Here is a 26,077-nt window from a genome sequence, read left to right as displayed (position 1 = left end):
TGGACAAAAATGCCATGCTTAGCAGAGTGTTCCTAAACTACGTGATCTCAGTACAGCAGGTGAGGGGTGGCTTCCATTTTGAGTACAGTGAGTCATCCTATAGGCATTCTCGGAGAACTGGGAGTTCATTCAGACCATGCGTAACACACAGTGGAGTTATTTAATTTAGCCATGATGTCATCAAGAACATAATGAATGCTTAACACATAAATTGTCTTTTCCTTGCAAGTCGGTAAATTCTACATTTTAACTATTTCTGACATGCAGTTTTTGAAGTGTGTCCTTATGTAGCAGTCTGGTGCAGCTAGTGTTTCCCATACTATTATATTGGGAGTGCTCTGAACCTCCACTGACACCCACTGCCCCTCCCTAGACCCTCCTTTCCTTGGTAGTCCTTTTAAGTGTTTCTGTTGATGTTGTCACGCACCTGGGTGTTTCCCCCAGGCTGTGAACCTGGGAGAAACTGAGCTATTAACACTCAGACATGTTGTTCCCATTGTTATTGGTCACAAAAAAATGATCAGATGATTAATAGTCATAATCACATGAGTAAGTGACTGATGTTAAAAAAGCCTTCTAATAGACAAAAAAAAAAGAATAGTTCCAACAAAAACAGAGAGAGATAGGCGTCCAATAGATTAAGCCTTACCTCTACAGGTTGGGAGGGGATCTTGAGTTTGGAAAGTGAAGCTTTGCCGTTAGACTTCACTTCTCCCATGGTGCTGCTGTGTGACTGTCCACTGTAGCCGTCTGCTTGTGAATTCTTGGGTTCTGCAGTTTCCTGACCATCCATAGGCCGCACATAAGCTGTGGGCTTTTGCTGCATGGATCCAGGCTTGTTCATTAGAGATGGAGGAAAAGTCTGACTTGAGTGCTGTCCACTGGGAAAGGAAGTGTGAACCCGTGAGGGGGAGTCCCAGTTGGCCTCCCTGTCCCTGGGAGACTTGGAGCGGTAGCGCTCCTTGCTGTGATGCTGCTCAGCGGACAAGGAGCTCCGCGAGTGGCTGCTGGAGGAACTCAGAGAGCTCTTGGCCGGACTTGACGTGTGTGACTTTGAGTGCTCTGACCCTCCGCTGTGTTTGCTTGATTTCTTTTCCCGCACCTCACCTCTTTGGCCACTGTTACTGCTGCTGCTGCTACCACCATTGCTCCTCTGGCTGCTGTGTCCCCCCTGGAGTCCTGAGCGTTTCTGGGACTGGGATGAAGATCCCCCTGCTGCGGGACCGACGGGAGTCCACTTGCTGCTCTGGCTGCCACCACCATTACCAACACCACGCTGCTCCCCACCAAACAAAGGTGGGCCTGATTTATCCTCAGAAGAAGATGAGCTGTTAGAAGGTTTACCGCCAAGCTTTGGAAGCGTGTCACCGATAGGCTCTTTCATCTCGTCGTAATTGCCCAGCATGCTCTGAATACGGCTGGACAGTTTATCTTCTTTGCTGACCTGAAGAGAGAACAGGCATAAAATAGACAGCAAAGAGTCAGAAAAGGAAAAATAAAAAAGATATAAAGCAACAAGTATGGATGAGAAGCAAATACAAAAGGAAAAGAAAAACATTTGGGTTCCCATCAGATTACAGGAAATCAAGAAAAATTGGAACAATTACACACAGAAACACTACCTATGTGATAACATAAATTACTATCTTCATTTAACAGAAATGAACATTGTAATTCATAATTTGATGTGTCACCAGTTTAAAATTTAGAAAAACTGAACAGAAAGAAAACTGATAAAACCTAGCGAGAGGCCCAATCGGCCAAAGTTAGTTTGTACAAGCTGAGCTCAAATGAGTCCAAACCCATCACCGAACGAAGATAAGAGTCTCCTCTCAGTCCCAGCACAGAGGTTAATCAAACACTTTGTGGCCACGAGTTCCAGCCGACCTGTTTGAAAATGGTCTGTACACGGTCTCCAGTTTCACATGCAGACTTGCACCTCTGTTTTGTTTGACATATTCACACTGAGGGTGAGGAAACACGAGCCGTTATCTGAAGCAGGAAATGTAACCAGCTTGGTCATAACGTGCATTCTACTACCTCCTTCTAGCACAGGCCAGTCCCCATGTGTGCAGCTGGTGGGGAGTAATGTCACTCATTTTCCTTCTGGGTTGTTGATTTCACTTTTGTATTGTTAACGTAAATAACATGCTTTGTTTTGAATGCATCAGAAACACTACAGCTAATTAAAGCATTTTTTAAAAAGTGATAATATATGGCACCTCATGGCGCAGACTACTAATGGCACACTATGTCAGTGGAAAAGGGATTTAGTTTAACTAGAAACATCTAAAACAGTTTGTTAAGCGAGCTCTTTGTTTACAGACACACTGAGTGCAACAAGATGCACTGTGCTGGCAGAATCAAAGGGCTGCATAATATCATGCATACCGTTCATATATAATATATATAGAGTATATTGTACTATGTTAATCATGTTAAACTACAAAACCACACCCTTTCAGATAATAGCTTAGTTAATGCTTTCAGTTTTCAAATAGCAGAAATGCTGAGCATGGAAGTCCAAAACTTTACCTCTCTGACAGCAGGAAGCAACACTTTACAGGGTTTTTGCCCTTCAAAATTCCCAGCAGCAATTCCCTGCCAGCCATGAACTCAATTTTCCGACATTCAAACATCAACTCCACAACCGAAAAATACACAGAATCAAAACACTTTTTTCTAACTTGTATTGCACTTCATTTGCCTAATCCTTGTTGTTCTTAAGATGCAGTTCCAATTCAAACTGGAATGTTATTTTTTAATATCCCAGGTCATGTTTAGTCTCTGGGTTATGTGTGATCTTCACATAATTTTACTGGACAAGCATGTTAACTATGAGTGATCTCTGATTTGAAGAAAGAAAAAACAAACAAACAAACCAACTATATGAGCATCAAGAAACAATGTGCAACTCCAAAGATGAACACCCTTCATTCGGTGCACATAAGCAAGCATCTGAACTCTGCACCATAAAAATGTTAGTGCTGTGCTGGTCTACATTCGGGAGGCCACAGCTGCAGCTGTGTGCACACACAGCTTTTAATGCAGAAAACTGTAAACTTCCACTTAGTGAAGCATGGCAGAGGTGGAAAAGTCAAACTAAAGCTTACGTAAGATTCATACAAGCTGCAGAGAAGAGATACAAAGTGCAGAAAGCCAAAGGCTTGGCATTAACAATTACTTTTTTTCAGTTTTATGGCACAGCCTGCAGCTACCTGAAGGCATAGGCACATTTCCAAGAACAGAATAGCAAGTAAAAGTATTTTTGAGAAAACAGATCTTTAACCAGTAAAGGTCAAGGACGTTTTTGTCTTTCATGTCAACGTCTATCTCTCACTTTGTTGTGGCTCAAAACACATATGCATTAACACTCATCACTCACCTCTGGTGGCTTTTCTACTCCCAACCTGTCAGGACACATTCCTCACTGCCTCTTTGATGGCTAGCTCTAGCTAAGTAGAGGAGCCACTAACATCTGCTCAAATCTGGTTAGTGGCAAAGATTAGACCAGTACGGAGAATTCAAATCCTCTTTACAATTATACAGGTTGGCAGGAGCAGGCCGGCCTACATCTACATCTGTGAGCATATAGAAAAGACACGGGAGGAAGTGCAGCGCAGACACTGTGTGCTCTGTTGTTTACCTTCAACAATCGTGCGATGAAACAGCTAATCAAGGGCTGGAGTAGGGAGCAGTGTTTTGTATTTTGTGCACTTAGTCAACTACTGATTATCTGACAGCTGACTTTAACTAAAAACTACAAATAAGGTCCTATTATTGTTTTACTTGATAACAATAACTGCTGCAGACACGGCAGCCATTTAATTAGCGCTTTACATATGTGAGATCACCTTGATTAAAAGTAGATGAAACATCACTATCAGTGGACTTTTCAGGCAAAAAAAAAACAAAACAAAAAACATCCTCGCATATGTTTTGATCACACAAACTGTAAACAAAACGATGATGCAAGATCCTGACTTGACAACAAAACTGCACAGATACGAAGGTCTCTGATAATACGAGCAGTTATCACTTCCTACCACTGCTGCAAATTCCTCTAAATTCAATGATCAACTGCGTGCCAACCATGAATATGTCACAAACAAACTTACAACTTTGTAGGGTTCAGGGAAGAGGGGGGAATTAGCTGGAAAGGACTCTCCTCCTCCCGGCTGGACTTCTTGATTTCTCCTTTCTCTTTCTTTCATTCGGAGCACATTCCGGTCCTCACGGTTCATGTTGCTGTCAACACAAACAAAACGTGTCAACACAAACACGTGCAGAGAAAAATAAATAGGCTCCTTATGTCATAACTGAACAATGGATATATTTATAAAGAGGCAGGACTATAAAAGAGACTTTTATAAAAAGAAAAGTTTTACTCTCATACAACAAAACACAAGCTTGATGGTGGAAGTTTTACAAACACTATTCATAAAAAATAATAAAATCAGAATGCCATGTGATTTGAGCAAAGTAATGTGATTTGTTATTTTGGTAAACTAAAAAGGGGACCATCAAAGGTGAAACCCACATCATAAACACGGGGGAATCAGTGAGACGACCTGCGGAGAAAGTAGCCTCTAATAAGCTTAGGCTAGTCTAGACAGAATGCAGTAGCCTACTTATACTGCAAATAATCCACTTGTACAGATGGTCAATGTAATTTTGCACTACGGCTGAAAGTACTGACGGCCAAATTTAACTAAAGTTAACTGGTTTTGTAGCTCACAAAATATAGAAAACAGACAGAAAACTGTATAACGGCATCATATTTGTCATCTATTGTGAACAACTGGCTGCATTCTAGAAACACACTATGTATCATAGCTAAAGACACCTTTCTGCCCTTATTTTTCCACATGAACATTAGGGTCAATGGAAATACAAAAGTAAAAGGCCATTTAAGAGGAAAATGTCACTCTAAGTTAACATATATATCAGTACTGGAGAGGCATATACCACTACAACATGTAATACAAATATTATGCACCTGTTTTACTGCATGAACACCTAAAGACTTTATATAAAAATGTAAAACTTCATTTATTACACCACTTTAAATATCAAAACACTGATGAGCATTTGGACAGAAAATCAGCAAAAGGTACAGCCAGCTTTAAAGAGTCCATAATCCTTTTTTTTTTACATTTTGTAAGAGAAACAGCTACAGAGATTTGAAAATAGAAACATGCACACTGTCACTCAGGCATGTCGCCTCCCAGTTTAGGTATAAGTCAACAGTTTGTAACTCAGCCAGTGACAACAATGATTTTAAGGCTGTTGACAGAGTGTGATTATGCTGCAACCACCCAGCCCCCTCCTTGATTATAAACAGATCTTACATGGGTGTTTTCAAACTTCACTAAAGAGACAACAACAAACAGATGGAAAAGTGACTCTACAATAAAAAGACCACAGGCAGTCAAACTAGAGATGTGACAAGCAACAGGCAAACAAAAAGGACATATCGGAAACTAAGAGTTTCTGTATTCAAATAAGTCTGCCATTGACAGTTAATGGCAGTACCAGTAAGTAAGAAGAAAAAAAAAAAAACAATAGTTCATGTTTTGTGGACTAAACTTCAGAAATATTACACAACAAATCTTACATGATTGGATTGTTTGTAAAATGTACTAGTGAGTCAATAATACAATTTCCAACTTTCAAAATTGAACTATTTTTACATAATCAATGCCAACCAACCATAAGAAACTACTTATAGTAATGAATGTGATGTACACATAGTTAATATAAAACTTAAAAAGCAATAAAAAAAATGTTACTTTTAATCTAAACAAAAGCAACAGCTTTAACAGTGGAAGCGTAAAGAGAAAAAGTCTTTTTTCAAGACTCAATGTTTTACAAGATCCCACTTTTATTACCCCAGGACTGACTTGGAGCACTGCTACGAACCAAGCTAGACTACACGAACCTAAATCTTAATAACACACACTTTCCATAATGACAAACCTACCACTACTGAACTGAGGACTGATTACCTTGTACAGCCATAAAGCGTCTGCTGCGGCTAACGGTGAAGATGATTTATTAAAGCCGCATTCCAGTAAATTCTGTTTAATGATAGTTATTTTGTTGAGTTTACCACATAGCTGACAAGCACCAGCTATCATTTGAGGGTCTTTCATGCTATAAATGTTGTATGTGGTTGGAGAAAAAGCCCAGAAAATGCTCTGCTGGTCAGACAAGTAATGAAACTTCATGATGTAGCAGGGCTGTAGTAGTAACACATTTAACTGTAAATGAGCCTGTAGATGTTAGTTGGGAGTGGGTTGCATGTGTCAATGATCCACTGTTAGTGTAATGTTAATCAAATGCCCCAGCCAAAGATCCTTTGTAAACACAACCCAAATATATTCTGTCCACTAAACTGACTCAATCTTTAGGCTTTTATAGGTTGAGTGGGGGGTGGGTCACACTATAACACAACTCTAAAGGCAGTCAACAGACACAAATTTCAAGGCTTTCAATCAGCTGTAGCAGAAATGCGCTGGAGGATAAATGTTCAAATTTAGGTGCCAGCAGTCTTTCCAAACTGAGAAAAAACAGAGGAAAAGAGAAAAAGGGGGAAATCCAAAGAAGACTTACGCTCTTCTGCATCAAGAAAAAAATTGAAACGTACTTTGGATTTGAATAGGCAAAGTAATCCATGTATCCAAATTGAAGACAGACCGGAAAATGGAAGTCTGTGTATTAGTTCAACCTGTATTTCTTTCTTTTTAACTTGTCAATAATAATTTCTAACCATCTGCATTTAAGTATATTATGCCAGTTTTCCATTGATAAACAAGCACGCAGTTCAAGTTTGGGATAAAAGCTACTGTGTTCAAATAAAGCTGATTGTCAACAAGAAAGCAGGGCTACAGCAATATGTGATTACAGAAAAATTATCTCTATTAAGGTCTGTCGAGCATGCAAAACTAACGGTTGTGACAGGTTTGTCCAGTATTACTCATGATTCCACAGAACAAGCAAATATGACTTTCAAATCTAAATTTCCATTTGAAAACCCAAGAAAAAGATGACTACCACAACCTGAACATTTTAAAGTTACACAGATCAAAAGAGTTTTGACTGTTTATTTGACCAAGCCTTCATCCAAGGCCTCAGTCTTTGTGGACTAATCCAATAGCAAAATAGTAAGATGGGATATGTAGCTTGCTTTAAAGTTTGCAGAAAGCATGCCGATGGAAATTACCTCACATAAAATTTAAACAGCATTACTATCACTGTGTAATGGGGCAACTCACATTTATTGCCGTGATTCAACACATACTGAAAAAGGCCAAAGTCTCCAGAGTTTAGAAGGCAGTTTACTCTGTATTTAATCAGCTCACAAATCTCTTTCTAAAAAAAAAAGTAACAGCCAGGCCTTAAACACAAGAAAAAAAAATGGAAAAATAAATGAAAAAAAAGGAGCTGATAGTTATCTCAGCACCATGAAAACACGACTGGGCCTCTGTGACACAGCTATTACACAATTTCATCCAACAAGCTTTTCTGACTTAGATAAAAATAAATGAATAAAGAAAACTAAGTTTTTTCCTAATATATGTCAAGTTTCAGTAAAAGCATCCAACTAATTGTGCATTTCTTACCCTGACTGAGAGGCCATGGCCCCAACCACTGAAACATTGGAAGGAGGAGGGGAGGAGGGTTCAGAGGATCACCAAAGGATTCTGAAGTAGTCTCGTCATGACTTGTCAGCCTAAAACTTGTGCACCAGCCTCCTCCAACGGAGACAACCTGACCCCTTTTTCCTCTTAAAAAAACACAAACAAACAGTGGGCTTCCAGCTGAAAGAGTGTAAGTACAGTTTCTTTACTCGACTCGAAGGTACTGTGCATTTCCTTGGAGTGGAGACAAATCTGACTTAGGGAGGGGAGGTGACTGCTTGTTCTTGGGAGAAACCACGTCGGCAAACAGTGGGGGAGGTCACATGCTAGGTGAGGTCTAGAGGCAGAAGCAGCTTTTGTTTCTGAATTGTTGTTCTGAGGTTAAAGCGTGAATGCAGAGCAAGTAAGCTGAAAAGAGGCTGGGGGTGGATGCCTATGTGAACGGGTGTATGTAATGAGTAAAGTGGTAAAATAAAGAAGAAAAATGTGCCAGACAGATTTTTGTCAAGTCTCTTGTCTTCAATAGGGACAAAATATTAACTAAATGAAATGTGGTCTAATTAAAATTTCTACAAATTGCAAATATTTTGATCTCAGTTCATTAAGCTTAGAAATTATCACAAAGTAGCACAATTATCAACTGTAAAAATCTCTATATCTTTAAACTGTATTTGCCTAATTATACCTTTAAGTAAAGAGAAGACTATTAAAAAAGATGAGAGAAAATACATTACATGGTAACCTCAAAGATTGATCAACATACGGTTTAAATAACATTAGACGAATAAAACTAGGAAATAAATGCGCCCGGCCAAAACTGCCTTACAGGCCAACATCTACAAGTAGAATAAGAGGAAAGAGGGATCTGTGACAGGGGAATAAATCTCACCTCTCTCTGAAAATGGCACTGTCCACCTCCTCCCATAAAAGGAGATGTTATCTTACACCACAGGGCCTCTCCTCTGCGTGATGTCACTGCCCTCAGCTAGACCCAGCCAATCAGCGCCCATAGTTCTGTCAACAAGGTCCCTCCCTCCCCCACTATGCCCCCAGCACAAGGCAAAGCACTGGTGAAGCCTGTTAAAGAAACAGTGTACAGGTTTCTGGCCTGCTGGTTCTAACAAATATCATACATTTTCATCAGCTACAAATGACACATGCTGGCGAATGTGGCATCATTACATGTCGCAAGACCATACATCTGGTACAAAACCTGACAATATCATGCCACTCATGCCAAGGTTTTCCTTTTGTGGTATTTTTGATTTAAACTACAGCTTAAATTCAGCAGGTGTCACATTTTAGAAACTTTTAGGCTGTAATTTGTTATTTTGACTTATTGTAACAAAAACATTTTCATATCTTAGACATCTATATAGCAGTTTATAGAAATTGTGTTTACAAATCTGTGACATCTAGAGATACCGTTTGCATTTTAAACAACTGAATGCCTCCATATCCTGACCTTTATTTCCAAGTAAAGGTGAAAAACTTGGGTGCTTTTTATCTTAAGTATCTCCATCTTTTAGTGAAGTATGAATGTGATAACTAAATATGATAACTTGGAAATGTTGTGGCAATTAGGAACTGAACTTTACATAAAGATTTTTTTTTTTTTCATTAGACACGTTAAGTCTTTTGGATGAGAAGTCAGGTTCTGCGAGGACTTCGGTGTTAAACCTCCCTTGATGCATTTTCCATGGCATTTTGCCATGAGAAACATTAATGTAAATGTGACTGGTGATTGATAGACTGAATGATGTTGTTGTAAAAAAAAAAAACCCACCTGTAGAGGGTTCTTAGATGTTGAACAACAAAAATCTATCATTGTTGGTTTCTTACATCTGATTCAAACAGTTAAAACAAGTCACATCGCTGGGTACAGATGGGCAGGCAGTGCCACCACCCATGGTGCTTTTGAAGCAAACCTGCTGACTGCAGGAATTCCAGAGGGAGCATCCATTCAAATGCTGTAAACCTTCCTATATAAGCAGCTGTTTGGAGAGGACTGCTGCCATGACCACATGCAGCTAAGTAAAAAGTATCTTGGAAAAATTATCAACAGATAATGTAGGATTTGTTGTTTTTGGTTTGGTAATGCGGTGACTGTTCTGCATAACAATATCTAAAAACGTTCTTTAAAAATACTTACGTATTTTTTTTTATGCAAAACCTTATTCTCTTTTTTCCCTCCATTTACAAAGTCCTTAACTGAGGATGCTCCAGGAGGGCCAAGTCAAAATTAGCTTTATTTAGCTCTTGCTTCAGTGACCCAACCTTTAATATTTTTTCTGTGCCTTCAACATAGCTCCAATTACCATATCAAACCGACTGCCTGCTATGTCTCCACTCAGCAGGACCACGGACCAAGATTGTTGTGCACTTACTAACTAATTCTTTAAATTTATTTAGGAGCATCTTCCATATAACACCCAACAAATTTGTTTAAAAACAAAACTCTAAAATAAAAAAGAAAATGTTCCACAGCATATTATATGAGGCTATTAGGGACAACGCATCTCCATGTCAAAAAGATGACTAAAAAACATTTTCGTACCTACTTTCTAAAGATTTTAGACTGCCACTAAATTAAGTACAGTTGTTTTGTAAAACTGGATTATGCATTTTAACCTATTTTTTTTTGCCACAACTTAATTGCTCTCATTAGGTCTGTTAAGTGCACAAAGAAGCTTATAATACTCTTACTTGTGGCTTTGACACAGATAACACATTGTTCAGACACACACCACCAATTATTTTGTCAAAGAACCTCCATCATTCAACCCCCTCTCTGTGCACACAAAGCTCATCAAGTGGCTTTTAATTCTTTGCATGCCCCTCTTTACCTGCAACTACGCTATTGTGTTTTAAAATGTACTTATTTACAATCCCTCCTAATGCACAGAGTCTATGTTGATTAAAATACTATGAAGTATCTTGTACCAGAAATGAACACAACTTGTTAAATAACAAGAACAACAACGGATATGAAGGTGATATATCTAATTTATATATCTAATTTGTATAACTCAACTTCTTCATGTAAATACATTTGTAAGCTTTAATTGTGAATTTATATTAAGATAACACAGAAACAGACAAAGAAAAACCCATGTTAGCTTGTCACATATTGTATATCCACTCTTCACGTTAGCTTCTTCTAGCCTGAGGCTTTAACACTAACCTACTTTAAAACACTCCACCCAAGACATTAACAATAACAGCTTCTTAGTTAATTTAGCTTTCTAAAAACAACTATCCTGCAGAAACTTGACCTAAGCCATTTAAAATGCAAGCATAGTGCATGCTTATGTTACAGCAAGATGCCTGCAGATTTTTCAGATATGATAACGAGGAGGCTGGTGACACAATAATGCAAACCAGTGCCTGAAATTCATTTTTCAGGCTATTTTACATAGGGTGGGATTTATACATTTTGGGGGGGATATTAGTTACCTCAACTACCTCTTGCCATGCATACTTGCATGCAGCTTTAATTTGACGTCTTTTTTTCCCTTTCTTAGTTGTCACCCCATATAGCTCTCTCTGGTCTCATTATCATGCCGTTAACCTGCTCACATATCAGTTTTGTCGACTTGGTTTAAAAACAATATTCATTGCTGAAATTTGTTGACTCTTTGAACTGCATCAGCATAATAAATTATCTTGGTGGCCTTCCCTCTGCGCTCCATTCTGTCCTCTTTTGTCTACTTTTTCCATTTGATCAAGTTCTATTAAAATCAAACTTGTCTTTGGGAGGGTCAGGCTCTAAAATGAGCATCAGACTGGTGAGGTTTGTGTTATTCAGTGAGTTTCTGAATTGTTTTTTTAAATACTTTTTATTAAAACTGTTAATAGGCAGGTTAGTTTTGAATGCTAAATCCATATTTATACTATTTCAGAATTTATTAAAAGTTTTGTTTAGATGCGATTATCATCCGTGTATCTTAATGAGTTACTTGGTGTAACTTATGGTGGATTAATCCATTATTAAGGAAAATAAAGCACTTATAGCACAGCTTTGTCACTGTCTTTCACAACACTACCTGTAACTGCTTGGTGCATTTCTGATAGACCTTTTTCATTCATGTAGCTACCACAGCTCGGTGTTTCTAGAAGGACACTCCATGTCTGTTATAAATTTAACTGGATAAAAAAAAAATGCAATAGCCAGTTAATTTAGGACTGAAACCATGTGGTAACATCAATAGAAAAAAACAAAACTCACGAGTTCACAATGGATAAGTTGGCCCCCTGCTGGATGATCCTCTGCAGGTGCCGTCTCATTATAACTGAACCCAGAACTGAACCATCCTTAAATCCTGAGCATGGATTACTAATGCATCAACAACCCAACAAGCTCGGTTATAATTCTATTATTAATCTCAACATTAAAATACAATCAAATTAAAAATTATAATTGTCCATAAATATGTCCTTAACCGTGTTTGGCTAGAAAGTTAATGATCTTGTTCCACGCCTCAGTAATCCGTTGCCATGTCTTAATAACGCGTTACCACAGTATAACATCTCTATATTTTTTTTTTCTTCTGGCTCGGTCATTTTGTGCTATAAAGCTATGAAGTTTTAAGAAACCTGTTAATTTCCTCTTCATGCTGCAAGTGCGACTCTGAATTGGCCTGTTTTCTGCACAGTTGTGTTAGAACCGGCATTGACTGGCAACTAACATTTGATGGTAGAAGGACCCGGAGGATTTGGGTCATTACCGACATCACTGACACCAGCATCACTACTAGCACTAATCTTTTCTTCTGGTGTTTGTCCCTTCAGATAATGTAATGTTAGATTTACATTTTAACCAGCTCTCCGTGAATGGATCGTCTTCCCGGAAGGAAATCTGGCAGCAAAGTTTGGTTTGCCATCGGGAGTGACAGCAGATAAGAGCTCTGAGCTGAGGCAGAAGGAGAGAGTGCTAAATATGTAGCGGAAGTCTTCCTCTTCTTTTTAGTTTTACGGCTCTGATGCAAATGTTCAGTGCACATTATAACACACCGCTGTCATTGTATGTAGGAATTTCTCAAATTTTAAGAGCTAGGTTTACGGGAATCAATTGCATTATGTGCAATTCCCGCAATCCCGCAAACTACCCGAAGAGTCAGCTGAATTTTGTGAACTTTGCAAAAGTCTGTCACAAATTATTTACAACTTTGTACTCGAATAATCTGGATTAAATCTGAAAAAGCAATGTATGTCTACCGTGATACAGAAGCACAGAGGTTATTACGATTACAATGGAGCTCAAAAGAAACCTTTAAAACCTCCAGAAGTGATACCAAACTACTGTCAAATGTGAGTTTGGTGTAGCTGCACCACTAAGTTGGTTAATGAAATAGTTGATCAAAATGAAAATTGATAATTCGTGAAGTAGCACTTATAGAGTGAACTCAGTCATTTTCCAGGCAAATATTTTCTGTTTCCAGTAAGCTAAATGTTAGGATTTCATGTTTTTTTTTTTTTTTGCATCATACATATGTTAAAAAAAAAAGCATGACAAATGTAGTTTGCAGGAAATACATTAATCATCAATTGTTGAGCCACAACGATAAAACCACTTGATAAAAATACAACTGCATGATTCCAACAGTTGCACAATGCAGTTTGTAAAAAAAAGTACACGATTCTGAATCTACGAATTGCATAAATTCACATTGCAAACTAATCTATATCCATCTTACTCACTTGGATTTTTACTGGTACCAACATCCTGCAAAGCTTTTAACCAGATCAGGACAGATAATGTGCCCAATGAATCCTATTACCGTTTATGAGACATCTTACTGCAGCAACAGAGTATGACAGAGGCTGTTATTGTACTGTTTCTAAACAAGCACAAAGTACTTCACAGTGCAGACATGTGTCAGCTCTGTGAAATTAAATGGCCTTAATGAGTTTCACCTTCACAGGACTTTATAACCGCACGAGAGCTTAACTCTCATCCCACAGAACAGATGCATAAGGTGAGGACACACTGAGTAGCATATTTTTTCTGCTGTGTGAGCAACAGTACTGGAAGATAAAAAAAAAAAAAAGAGCTGCTGATGTCTGATTAGATTCTGACTAATCAAACAGGCAGACTCTGGAAAAGCATTAAAGCAACTTCCTCCTGACAAGCTATTCTTTGTAAAGGGGATAATATTTGATTATAAAGTTCCACTCCATAGCTGTGGACACAGTTAGCATTTTCTTTGGGTAAGAAAGATAATGGTGGAAAGCAGCAGCAGCATCTTTACAATACTGGATATTTGATACACTTTGATTTTACTTATTAGATTCAGTTCAGTCATCAAAAAGAGACTAACGTAATGAGAAAAGACAAAGAAGTAATCTTGTGCCTTTTGAGACTGGAAAATGTCAGTCTTAGTAGTGCAGCTGTACATTCTTGTATTATCAATTGTTGTTAAACTGGCTGACACTTGGCATTGCTCACTTCCAAAACATCTAGTCTGCAAAACCACACTGTAGTCCAACTATTGTAACCTGCTGTGACAAAGCCAAAGAAAATATGTACCCTCTGTTCTGTCTGGAACAGACAAACAAGTCGCTAAAACATCTTGACAGCTCTTGTGCCCTTTGCTTTGGCAAAAAAGGAAACAGTTAAACTAGAACCCCGGGGCAAAACTTAAACAGGAAGTTGAGCGGATTTCACAGAAAGCTATGTCACAGGGAGAATAGTTACACGCCACTGATGTGCCATTACTTTAGTTGCTTGTTTTATTAATATTTGAATACTTCAATAAAAATGACATTATGAGTAATCTACCTTTGCTTTTGTCTTATTTGTCTGCGTAGGGGCTTAAGTGGTTAGCCTCATACAAACTACAACACCCAGCTATTATGCAGTCACATGCCTCTGCTCTGTCTCACTCCTCGACATCTTCATAGACAAAGCAGTGTGAAACACAATGAGTTTTAATCGCATATATTTTCAGTTTTTCTTATTATTTAATATTAAGGTAAAAGCTAATGAATGTTAAATAATTCTGCTGATTTTAGCCCTGCTTACAGGACATTTAAACACAGCTCTTTTAGTCACCAAAGTATATCTATTGTTCCAGTTAGTTTCTGCCATATAGTTCAGCTTTCCACTAGGTTTAGGAAGGTAATTTTCCTTTAAGCTGCTTTGCCATTGATCATGCAAGTATATTAAAAATGTATTAAAATCAACCATGTGGTTAGTTTGCCCTCTGTGCAACAAAATGTCACATAAGAAAAATACTATGGTTTACTTATACAAATGTGATATGATTGAATGAAAGTTGAGACTTTTTAATCTGTCTTACATCTGTTATGCATATTACTTACTCAGGCTGGGCTTAATAGTGTATAAAGAACAGCATTTTTACTTGCCAACTTCCTTTTCAAAGTAACGTCTTAATGTGGCTGACAGTGCAGGGAGCCTCTGGACTTCAACTCTGTTGCTAGAGTTGTAAGCTGTTTTCTGACTTAAATATTTCAACATTGAAATAAAAATGTCTTGCCCCAACACTTCCATTAATAGTACACCTCATAAACAAGTATAGCCTAAACTCCATCAACCAGCAAATTAAATTAGCTGTGCCAGTTCACAGCTACCTGTCATAAATGAGTTCATGACCTTAGTGCTACCCACCCCCTGAAGTGTCAACCAAGATAAACCCTTTAGTAGCTCTGCCCTTGTTTTTTTTTTTTTTTTTATAAGCCTGAATATGTGATTTACTAACTATTAAGAGGGACAGTATAAATATGATGCATTTTTTGGCCCTTCCCCCAACTATGGCACGTAAAATGGCTTCCTAGAAAAGCATATCAGCTGTCTCTTTAGAAGGGAACACTTTCGTACTGCGTTCCTACATACTGTCAATTATGATGCAAACAATAAGTAATTTATGCAGTGGCACTGAGAGCAATCTGATGAAATATGTACATGATATATGTTGACGCTACAGAAAAACAAACCTAAAGTTTTCCCTCGTCACAGTGCGAAAGCTGAACACAAGCAGGGGTTCGGGATTAGTTACACTGTGTGGCAAACAGCAAACAAGTTAGATAATAGCTTGAATTATACAGTTTCGAGCTAAACTAAAGTGTACTTTTCGAAACTTGTATCATTATATAAAAGACATGTTTTAAACTCGCAACGAAAATAATCTGTTCACCAAAAATATAACATTGCAATTTCGCAGATTTTATAACATTGCTCTAATGAGCAAATAGTAAATATATGTCAACCACAGTTACAAAAAACAAACATAGTACGTCATGACCTGTAAGTGAACATTACAGAAACAAAAACAAGATCACTGCTACTGCGATGTTCTGCTTCAAATTTCCAGAACGAAAAGCTTGTACACGTATAAAAGCGACGTTTGGCACGATTACGCTTTAAATAATCAGTCTTTCCCAACATCAAAACTCAAAAGAAACCACAATGTCTAATCCTGTCTTTAGCAAAAGGCTAACGTGCTACCTACCGGAGTACCTGCATCTTTAAGCATAACGTTCACTAAACAAACCTGCTAGTAGCGTTCAGATGCTAGGCTAGTGGCTAGCTAGCTACAGAGCCTTTTATTTTTTGCGTAAACTGTAATTAACATTCACCCAAAATGTCAGACAATTTTCAATTACAGTTACTCTTTATATCATGTATTTCGTAATATTCAGCATCCTCACCTCTTGTCTTCTTTTTAGGCCCAAACCATTCTAGCTATTGGAAAGCTCTTTTCTCTTTGTCTTTTCCACTTCCAGTTACACGCAAAATGGACTCAGCAAAACGATTTAACAGCTAAAATACAAAAACCAAATGGACGGTCTTCATACTTCCCCTAAAACGCAACTGTACATCGAGTGGATAACAAAATAAAATCATTTTCCCCTACGTTCATTTTATTACTCCTGAACATAAGTGACTAATAGGTAAGACTGCTAGCTAAGTTAAGCAGCCAGCAGGTACCACAGACAGGACTGGATGCATGGATGGTAGCAAGCGCAGCTGCCTTCATAGTCTATCGGAAATGTGTCAAACATAGCGCCTGACCATGGGTTGGTTTGGGAAATTTCAAAAACATGACATGGGAAACAGATTTGTACAGTTTTTTTTCTAAGTACTCGTTTTATCTTCTTTTATTATTCATGTGGCCCATGGACTACTTTATAACATATTACCGACTCATTTAATTTTTGTTTATACTCCAAGGTGAATATCAAAATAGGATAGCAGAATTATTCGATTCCTGAATAATAAGTAATGATAAAAATAACAAGAAGAAAAACAGCCTGTTGATATTAAAGTAATAGCTAGTTACAAAATATAATCACGATAATTCCTACTGAATTAGAACGCAACACTTCAGTGATTCATTCATCTCGTCATTCTTGACGTTCAAGAGGAAATCACAATTGTGTCACTGTTCCCTGCTGTTCATTGACAGCCTGTCTTAAATGTACAACTAGACTGCTGAATTATGTTTTGAAAAACTTTATGAGGGGAAGACATGTTAAAAATTGTATTTAGTTAAACAGATTATATATTTCCCCCTAGTCAATTTACAACAACTTATCAGTAGCTAATATATTTCTGCCATTTTTTGTACATTCACGTGCAGAAAATTATACTTGCATAAAAGTTTTGTAAGTGCTAATAAGCAGCAAAGAGCCGACAAGAAGGATCCCATTTTGTATCTTTGAAACACATCTCAGACAGTGGTCTAAAACCAACTTTATGACATCCTATACCTGATTGAAAAGATGTGAATCCTTTGGGTCTATTATCCCCATAGAAACAAAGCAAAAAGTTCCCTGACAAAAATCAATATACTGTCATAATTTTAAACGTTATCTTGTGTATAATAAGTCTTTATTATTCAAAATATACATAATATCACCTCTAAATTTGACCCATCTGTTATTCCCCATGCACTCACTGTGGGCAGCTGCAGTCGGTGCTGGTCAGGACCCCATTTTATCTTGATGTTAGAGAAACCATCCAGTTACTGTTTAGTCTCAAACTGCTCCTCTAACCTAAAAGCTGCAGCTGTCCTCAACTTTAATGACTATAAATGACTGCTCAAGTTACGTAAAATATTTTATAACAGATGTAAATATTCCCACAAACACTGTTTGCCTCCCTCCTAAAAAAAAAAAAAAAAAAAGTTTACCAGTAGTAATTTTATTGTCAAATTTATGTATAAAAGCAGTCAATTTTAAAGAGCAAGAAACAAATACAGGCCAAGTTTATTTATGGTCAAGCATATGCAAAGTCATAGCAACACAACTATTTGACTCATCCTTTAAAAGGTTAATTTTTTCTATACACTTTACATTTGGTGATGTTTTATGAAGGCTGCGAGCTGAACAGATGAACTAACATGTACTTGAGTAGAAAATTACAAGATTGATCTCAAATAATCCCCATTAACCTGTTTCACAAATTTAACATTCTCAGTAAAAATACAAACTTAAGGAGGTGTCACAGTAGCAGAAGTAACAGAGAAAGGTTTTTAAAAACAGAACAAAATAATCTCACGTTTCCTCTTCTAGTCCATTAGCAACAAACCTGCACCTCTCTCTTATCTGTTGGGGTCCAAAAGTTTTATTCAGGAAAACAAAAGAAAACAAACAACAACAACAAAACATTCAAGCCAGCATGCTTATTTCTTCTTTTTCTTCTTCCTTGGTGGTCCTTGATCAGAATCGCTACTGCTTCCTGAGTCTGAGCTGTCTGAGGATGAAGAGGAGGAGGAGGAGGAGGAGGAAGAGCTGTTGTCGTCACTGTCACTGCTGCTGTCGCTGTCATCTGAAGAGGAGCTAGAGGAGTCGCTACTGTCTGATGATGAGTCACTGGAAGAGTCGCTGCTGCTGTCGCTGGAGTCTTTAGCCCTGAGAGCAAGTGGCAGAGGGAGGACAAAGGGGATGAAACTGAGGGGGTTTATGTAGGACGCAAAGGTCTCATGCTGCACCTGTTGGGGGTACTGATGTTTTATATGGGCTGCGATAGCTACTGTGGTGGTGCCCAACAAAAGAAGAAGAAAAAAAAAAAGATAAGATGTGCAGTGATTACAAACTGCTTGACTCAAACTAAAGGAAGTAACTGGGAACACTGAATGCACATGCACTCTTATCAGTCTTTGGATGTTGAGCAGACCTTTGTTGGCAAATTAGTTTAGCCTATCAGGGATTCATCTGTGGCTATTATGAGCAGGGAGCAAAATACAGTTATCAATATTATCTCAGGCACATTTCTCCACAGTAACCAGCGGGTGATTCATCAGTCTCTTGGCTGATGGCAACACATCTTAATGCCAACAAAACATCACTTTAATCACAAATTATGAACAGACCGAAACAGAAAAAAAAAAAAAAAAAAAAGAGTGAAAGGAGTTTAGATTAGATATGTTTTGTCCTCAGAAGGCAATTTCATCCTGCCACAAAGCTCATTTATGACAGATTTCGTTGGTTTATGAATTGCCAACGACACTGAAGATGGAGTAAAACCAGAAAAACTTTACAAGAGTGGCAGAGCTCATGACAACACCTTAAAGAGCAACACTTCTACAGGTCATTTTCTGTTTATTTATAGCATTCTGATTACTGACTAATCTTCACCAGGGTAAAAAGAAAAATAAAACAATAAAACCGATATGATCCTCACAGGTAGTACTTCTTTTCCAGGAACGGTTCAATAATTCTTAAGCTAAACTGTTTTTCCAGCTGTGCTGCTGAAAACTGTTGTGGTGTCCCCATGTTTCTGAAAAATGAGCAGCTAGAAGAGGAGGATCAAATAAATTACAGTCCATTTGGGACAGATTTGCTAAAGAGAAGAAATGGATTTAAAGTTCTGAAAATAAAAATGTATTACATGTCAGGGGTGTCTATGAGCTCTTTAGCCAATCGAGTGCAAGCGGCGTCATCGGCTGAGGTGAGAAACTGCGGTGCTTGATCGGTTTGGGCTACAGCTGCTTTTACATGAATCTGAAATCTGATCAAGATCAACATGAATGAAAAAAGTTAAAAAAAACAAACGAAAAAAAAAAATTTAAAAAGTACACCTATAATGTTACACTGTGATCTGTTGAATCAAGTACTGAAATTATTATCAGTGCAGTAACTATCCATGTACACTGGGAAAAGTTACCCAACATGTGCAGGCATGCAGCTGTCACAATTCTCCACCAGAGGGCACCGTTGACTCTCACTTATGTCAACATAAACTGTAGATAAAAGCCAAAAGGTCCACAATGTTTGCAATAAATACTTGTAATTCTCTAATAGTTTAAAAACAAAAGCGAGAAAAAACAAACAAAACCAAAAAACAAAAACAAAAAACAAAAACAAAAAGATCATATACACCCACGGGCCACTTTATTATGTACACCTGTTCAATTGCTTTTTCACATAAATAGCTAATCAGCCAATCACATGGCACCAACTCGTTGCATTTAGGCATGCAGACATGGTCAGGGATAGTGATGGTTTAATGAAGGCCCGTGAATGTGTTGAGTCTTTCTGGCCAATTGCATCGCCAAAAGTGTCATTACTCGAGGCCCCATTTAACAGCTCATTTTGAAGTACTGACATCTGCTGGTCATTTGATGTCCAGAAGTCCTGTAAACTACATATTGGTGGAAATGTGAACACAATGATGCAACTGTATTACAAATCTATAAACATATTAAAATATATTAATAAAGTAATTTACCTATCATTTATTTCAGCAGGTTAAAGTTAAATCTTATCTTATTGGAATGTATCATATACAATCATTCCCAAACTGCTGATGTATTTTGCTTTAGTCAGTGCTGCATGTGTTGTATCACCTCACTGTCACCTGGAATTACGCAGAGCATTTCTTTAATTTTCCACGGCTTTTTCAGCAGCCGAATCACACGAGACAGTCACGTGAATCAGGGAAAACGGGGCCTCATTTGCCTTTGGTCACATGATGTTCAGGAAAATAATACGGACTTTGCATCAGGCTTCATTTGGACACGTCCCCGTTACTCGATGCAGGCTTTGGGGCTTTTGTGTCAGACGTAACATCACTAGTCAGGGTGACTTGCTGAAGCTCAAACTGAGCATCTGAATTGGGGAAGAAAGGGGTTTAAGATCTACTGGGAATTTTATACAAAACCATTTACAGGGTTCACAGAGAATTGCCTAAAAAAAAAAATAAAAAATCCAGGGAGCAACAGTTGTGTGAATGAAAATGCCTTGTTGGTATCAGAGGTCGGAGGAGAATGTGCAAACTGGTGGGAGATGATGATATGTTCTGCTACATCACAAGGTAATGGTTCCTTTTATTTTTGCTAACTATCTAACTCAATTTTGCCTCGTTTGACTCAGACAACTAAAATGTAATTCCTTGTGTGATCTTGTCACGACACGATAACTCTACAAGTTTAATTTGACCTTTGGTTGAATGAATTCAGACACAAGAAATTAGATTTCCTAGATTAGCCACCCCACCCAAGTGCATTTTCCTTTAGATTGCCAATTAACACATACAAACAGAAGTTCCTTCATACTAAAATATAGTGGATTGCTTTTATTTGCACGGAACCTAAAACATCCCCATCATGATGGGTAATTTTGGTCTTAAATAAATGCTCCCTACTTGTAGTTTTGTCAAGCGTTAATGGATGGATGTTGCAAACATTTTGACCAAAGAAACAAACGTTTTAAACAACCTATATATAAAATGTGCTCCTCTAGTTTCTGCTACATATCATGAGAGCCAATATGTGGAAGACTGTCAGAGTACAGTATAATGAAGCGCACAGTTAATGTTGTTTCTTTATTGGCCAAACTATCTAACAAATGAACATATCACACATTTAATTGCTGAACTTTTACTTATTAGTTGTTTTTGCTCATGTAAAATAAAGCAGCCATGGTCTTAAAACAATATTAAAATGATCAGTTTATGTAATTGTACTAGTACCTATTAATGATCTATTACTTACTTCTTTTTCATTTTCTTCTCACTGGAAACGTCGCTTCCTGGTCTGTAAATAAAGACAAACAAGTTTCATTTAATAATGAGCTCATCTTTAATTTAACTGAGGGAAAAAAAAATCTGAAAAAGAAGCACATTTTTGTGTGTGTAGCATTTTCTGTATAGGAGTATTTATAGAAAAGGTAATCAATGCATTAGAGCCCATGCTGGTTTAAAGTATATGTATCCAACTAAATCTTGTTGAAGCATCTGTAGTTAGTACGAAACAGATTTCACAGTCAAAACTGTGAAACAGCATCACTGTTTAAACATGTGCACCAATAACCACAATGTTTGTTTGGTTAATGTGTTTATTCAGACACACTTTCTTAGTATATCCTAGAGCTGCTTCTCTTAACCCTTGTATGTATTCTGAGCCTAAATTTAGAGTTCTCAGTGTCATGAAGGTGGCTTTCTTTGAACCTGGCTAGGAAAGTTAGACTGAACAAACATGCTCCAGTGCAGTTAAGGTTTAGATTTTCAGAGCTGTAAACGTGCCATCATTTCTTTGAGGTCTTCGTGATGTAAATTGTAAATGTAAATTGTGCTACAATCTGAGGTAAAATCCTGGGGCCAAAGTTTACCTTAGGCAGAAAAAGTATTGGAAAGAGAGCACCTTGGAGGTTCTAATAGTAAGAAGAGAAATAAAACTTTTAAAAAAGGTGACGATGGATATATTCTAAGAAAGAAAAAACACATCAGTTGTCTCAAAAATGAATCAGTTAAAGAAATCTTACCCAGCAATAATGAGAGGTTTGTTGTCAATCTCCTTCAACTTCTTTTTCATCTCAACTGTTCTTGATGGTCTGTGCACATACTTCCGTTTCCCTGTGCACTCGTAGGTCCAGTGTCCCATCTCCAAACACTTCTGGCAACGCACATTTTGTTTGTTTGCCTCCCTGTATGTAAAACAACAAAAAATGAGTGTAAGGCTTTGAAATACTAAACAATGACGTGAACATGATAAATCAAATCATTTGAAGATCTATTTTTACTAAGTTGCAACACAAACAGTAGAAAGGTTTTACTGAGCTATATTAAACTGGTTATTTATTCGTTATTGACACTTATTACACGGTTACTTCTATCATTAGTTAAAATGGCTCTCACATAAGTGTCACTTTCTAGGATAGTTATTGTAGAACAATATCTAGCGACGCCGCAGCCCTCCTCTAGAAATAATCTTTCGTCGTGTTGTGTTTTTCATTTATTTGTAGTTTAAAATTTCAAGGCCACTTTTCCTAATCTGGTTAATGTAATCACAACATGCGTGTTTAAGACGTCTTACTTGCTTTGTCAACTCATTCCGTATAAGCCTAGGGGTCCTGGCTTGACTTGATTGTTTTTACTACGACGTTCAGACTTCTTGGGGTTACTGCACACTTGCACATTTTAAGCTTTACAATGTTGACCAATTGAAGGGGAAAAAATCTAATGCTACCTACTTTTGTTTTCGAAATTTAAGATGTAATACTCACGCTTGTCTCCTGGCTATAATTCTGTGCATGGGAGTCGCCATGTTCTTCTTCTTCGGCTGTTTCTTTGAGGGTTGGCAGGACAGTTTGAAAAAGCATCTATCGCCACCAACTGGCTGTACCCTATATGTCCTTAGAGAGGAAGTTTTGGTTAAAGTCTTTAAGTTGCTGTTTCCTTGTGTCGGTTGAGTGCGTATTTGTTCGAAAAATCAAACACAAAAATGGGAATTTTATTATATATATATATATATATATATATATATATATATATATATATATATATGAGAGAGAGAGAGAGAGAGAGAGAGAGAGAGAGAGAGAGAGAGAGAGAGAGAGATGGGTAATTAGTGTAGTTTCTTTTTATCTTAAGTGTATCTTTGAAAAGTCTGCTATTTCTCTGTAAGTGTTCTGGAAATATGTCTTCATCACGTCTTTAGATCACAGTCTATTTTTGCTTGCCACGCTGGTTTGATCCTAGAAATAATCAGATAAATTACTTTAAGACTACCTCGAAAAACACATGATGCATCTCAAGGGGTTATCCTTCTAATAAATAATTAGAGATTAGTTTATTTCCTTTCACTAAATGTCTTTTTTTATTTTATTATTAATTTATTTATTTGCTAATTCTAAATTTAGAAATGTGTGAAAGGTAGTGGAAAATTCAGCAAATTTCAAGAGAGTTCAGGTAATCGAGGACTGTCGTTCACATGGTTATGGAAAAGTCCAGAGATATCGAGAACTTCTTAAATCTCGCGATGGGATTCCGGGATCCCGCGAGAAGTCGGTAAGACCACCTTGCTGCAGCCTGCCAGCACAGATCAGAGATACCGGTCTCAGTAAGCGGTGTGGATTATGAAAAAGGCTCTACTAACATAGTACCTTAACTTTACCTGACTTTTACACCATTTTATTCATAGCTATATATTCACTTTACTTTCTGAAGTCAAACTGTAGATAACCTTAAAGCTTCAAGACAGACGTAACGCAGAAGATGTCAGTAGTGGGATTTGACTTGGGCTTTCAAAGCTGCTATGTAGCCGTAGCTCGAGCGGGAGGTATTGAGACAGTCGCCAACGAATACAGCGACAGATGTACACCGTAAGTAGAAAAAAATACGTCTGCTTTTGGTCTCGTGGAATAATGGCATTTTGTACGAGACATATCACTTTGTAATTGTTATCTCACTGTTGTCAAGGCAATGCACGTGAATGCAGCTTCACTGACTAACAGCTGCTAGCTGAACTTAGACTCGTTCTTATTTTCGTATTTGGCAAATAAAACTGCCTTTTGGCATGTATAATCCAGTGAAGCGTTTGTTTTTACATTGGTGGCAAAGATGGAATAATCTAGAATTAATCTTTAATTTACACACTTAGTTCACTCACTTAGTCTGGAACACCGGTAGGTTAGCCAGACGGCTAAGCTCCTTGTTTTTTCCTTTTTTCTCCTTTTTTTTTAACATAATGGCATAAACTGAACTGTTTGAAATGTGAGTTTGGTCACCCGGACTATAGGACCGGGCGGTGTTTCTTTACTTTGTTCTTACTGTGGAAGGCTTAAACTCCGACCAACTGGTGTGCCCCGTATGACAAAATAGGCGTCTTGCGTTACGTTCTGTCCGATGACGACAATGCGAGCTGTAGAATATTCTAGCTAATTTAGTACCGTTAAGACTTTCATAATGTTCTCTGGGCAGAATATTTTGTTAAATCTTTTTAATTTTATAAAACAATCTTTTATACATTTTAGCAGCGTAGTTTCTTTTAATATTTAACTTTAGCTGATATGATCCGTTTTTTTCTTTAAATGTTTTTCTACTTATAAAATTACTGTATTATTATTATTATTTTTTAAAATGGGTTATCAATGTTTTAGAAATCTTTAGACCAGTTTGTATATTATTTTAAATGAATACTAAATTTATTACAAGTAATAAGTACACTGTAGCTTATAAATACACATTCTTTTGATGAGGTGTGTGATTCTGTCACAGATTTTACCTGCATTTTCTTTAAGTCTTGCTAGTTTAAAACAGTTTTGAAGATAAATAGTACTAAAGTCTAAAGTAAATTCTTTATCTGTTTCTTTTATCCATGTGACTATCACTAAAGGTGATTTCTCAAAGTAGTGGGGAAAATCATGACTGAATAATGCACAGAATAATACAAAGATGCAACACAAGTTTTTCATTCATCATCTCAAACATTGATTAACAGGCTTATCTCATGTATGTAACCGTTCTTAAAGTTTTATATTGTATTCCTCGCTGACTTTTAAAAGTTGGAAAATAATGTAAGACCAGCTGAAGTTATTTTTAACATCTGAATGTTAAGGGAAGTAGAAACATAGCATAATCTAGCCCAGTTTATGCTTAGTTTGGTGTCTTTTGTGCTAAACATTGGAATCATAGTGATGTTTATGAATGTTTTCTGTATTTTTCTCTTCTAGAAACGATCCGGAATCATCATCTGATTTTCTATTGCATTCATTTTAAAAGGAGTAATCACAGTATAGAGTTTTTGTTGTATTCATTTTCTGGGTTTTTGTTCAATGATTTCAATTGTCTCCCTTTTGTTTTTTGTGGACAAGCTCTCGTTCCAGTCTTGTCATTCACAGTTGCCAAATCACTTAACTCTCCACTCTCTTCTTGGGTCCACTGCTGAACAGACCAGTTTATTTTTTCTTTAGCCCAGCTGCTTCTGGGCCAGATGCTTCTGACGTTGTTTTATACAGGAGCGGCATGACAAGAGAATTAACGACATATGAAGCCCATGTCCAGGATCTGTCTGTGTGTGGTGGCTCTTGAAGCACTAACTTCAGCCTCAATCCACTCCTGGTGAAGCTTGACCACATTTTTGAATGGCCATTTCTGGACGATCCTCTCCAGGCTGCAGTCATCCCTGCTGCTTGTGCACCTTGTTCTTCCACACTTTTCCCTTAAAATCAACTTTTTATATATGTGCTTT

General features: G+C 37.5%; 3 protein-coding genes and 1 long non-coding RNA gene across 6 annotated transcripts in view; 2 read left to right on the top strand and 2 right to left on the bottom strand.

Moving 5' to 3' along the window:
* aff4 (AF4/FMR2 family, member 4) overlaps nt 1–16,629 on the bottom strand; it is a 28,082-nt gene extending 11,453 nt beyond the window's left edge. The window contains exons 1-3 of one of the 2 annotated variants that reach the window (XM_042008666.1): nt 16,314–16,629; nt 4,119–4,248; nt 650–1,444 (exon numbers count right to left, since the gene is read on the bottom strand). In XM_042008666.1, coding sequence (XP_041864600.1) covers nt 650–1,444; nt 4,119–4,244 — 921 coding nt within the window. In that variant the 5' untranslated portion in view covers nt 4,245–4,248; nt 16,314–16,629. Of the gene's footprint in view, nt 1–649; nt 1,445–4,118; nt 4,249–7,625; nt 8,010–16,313 lie in introns of those variants that run through there. The other variant, XM_042008665.1, reaches the window with a different exon arrangement.
* On the top strand, nt 113–20,179 carry LOC121654500. The gene is made up of 3 exons (XR_006012963.1): nt 113–123; nt 12,696–12,699; nt 20,106–20,179. It is a non-coding gene; the product is annotated as an uncharacterized LOC121654500 (long non-coding RNA).
* On the bottom strand, nt 17,856–24,588 carry zcchc10 (zinc finger, CCHC domain containing 10). 2 transcript variants are annotated; one of them, XM_042008671.1, is made up of 4 exons: nt 24,497–24,588; nt 22,371–22,532; nt 21,602–21,643; nt 17,856–18,518 (listed from the first exon to the last, which is right to left on the bottom strand). In XM_042008671.1, exons 1-4 carry the CDS (start codon nt 24,571–24,573, stop codon nt 18,290–18,292), a joined length of 510 nt encoding a protein of 169 aa, XP_041864605.1. In that variant the 5' UTR covers nt 24,574–24,588; the 3' UTR covers nt 17,856–18,289. The 2 variants fall into 2 exon arrangements, with proteins under 2 accessions (XP_041864605.1, XP_041864604.1); XM_042008670.1 differs by lacking the exon at nt 24,497–24,588 and adding an exon at nt 23,112–23,240.
* Nucleotides 23,907–26,077, top strand: part of hspa4a (heat shock protein 4a) — a 15,978-nt gene continuing 13,807 nt past the window's right edge. The window contains exon 1 of the mRNA XM_042008667.1: nt 23,907–24,209. Coding sequence (XP_041864601.1) covers nt 24,103–24,209 — 107 coding nt within the window. The 5' untranslated portion in view covers nt 23,907–24,102. The remainder of the gene's footprint in view (nt 24,210–26,077) is intronic.

This window comes from Melanotaenia boesemani, chromosome 15 (genome assembly GCF_017639745.1).
Source record: "Melanotaenia boesemani isolate fMelBoe1 chromosome 15, fMelBoe1.pri, whole genome shotgun sequence".
NCBI classification, from domain to species: domain Eukaryota; kingdom Metazoa; phylum Chordata; class Actinopteri; order Atheriniformes; family Melanotaeniidae; genus Melanotaenia; species Melanotaenia boesemani.
Note: the sequence above shows the minus strand (reverse complement) of the source record. Positions and strands in the feature narration are given on the sequence as shown.

What these genes read in the sequence shown, in the direction of transcription:
- zcchc10 (XM_042008671.1), bottom strand. Translation starts at nt 24,573, where the DNA reads ATGTTAAAAAAAAAGGAGAAAAAAGGAAAAAACAAGGAGCTTAGCCGT. An exon ending in CTACCGGTGTTCCAGACTAA is followed by an intron (nt 22,533 to 24,496) that starts GTGAGTGAACTA and finishes TTTTACATACAG; the next exon opens with GGAGGCAAACAAACAAAATG. An exon ending in GAGAAGAAAATGAAAAAGAA is followed by an intron (nt 18,519 to 21,601) that starts GTAAGTAATAGA and finishes ACTTGCTCTCAG; the next exon opens with GGCTAAAGACTCCAGCGACA.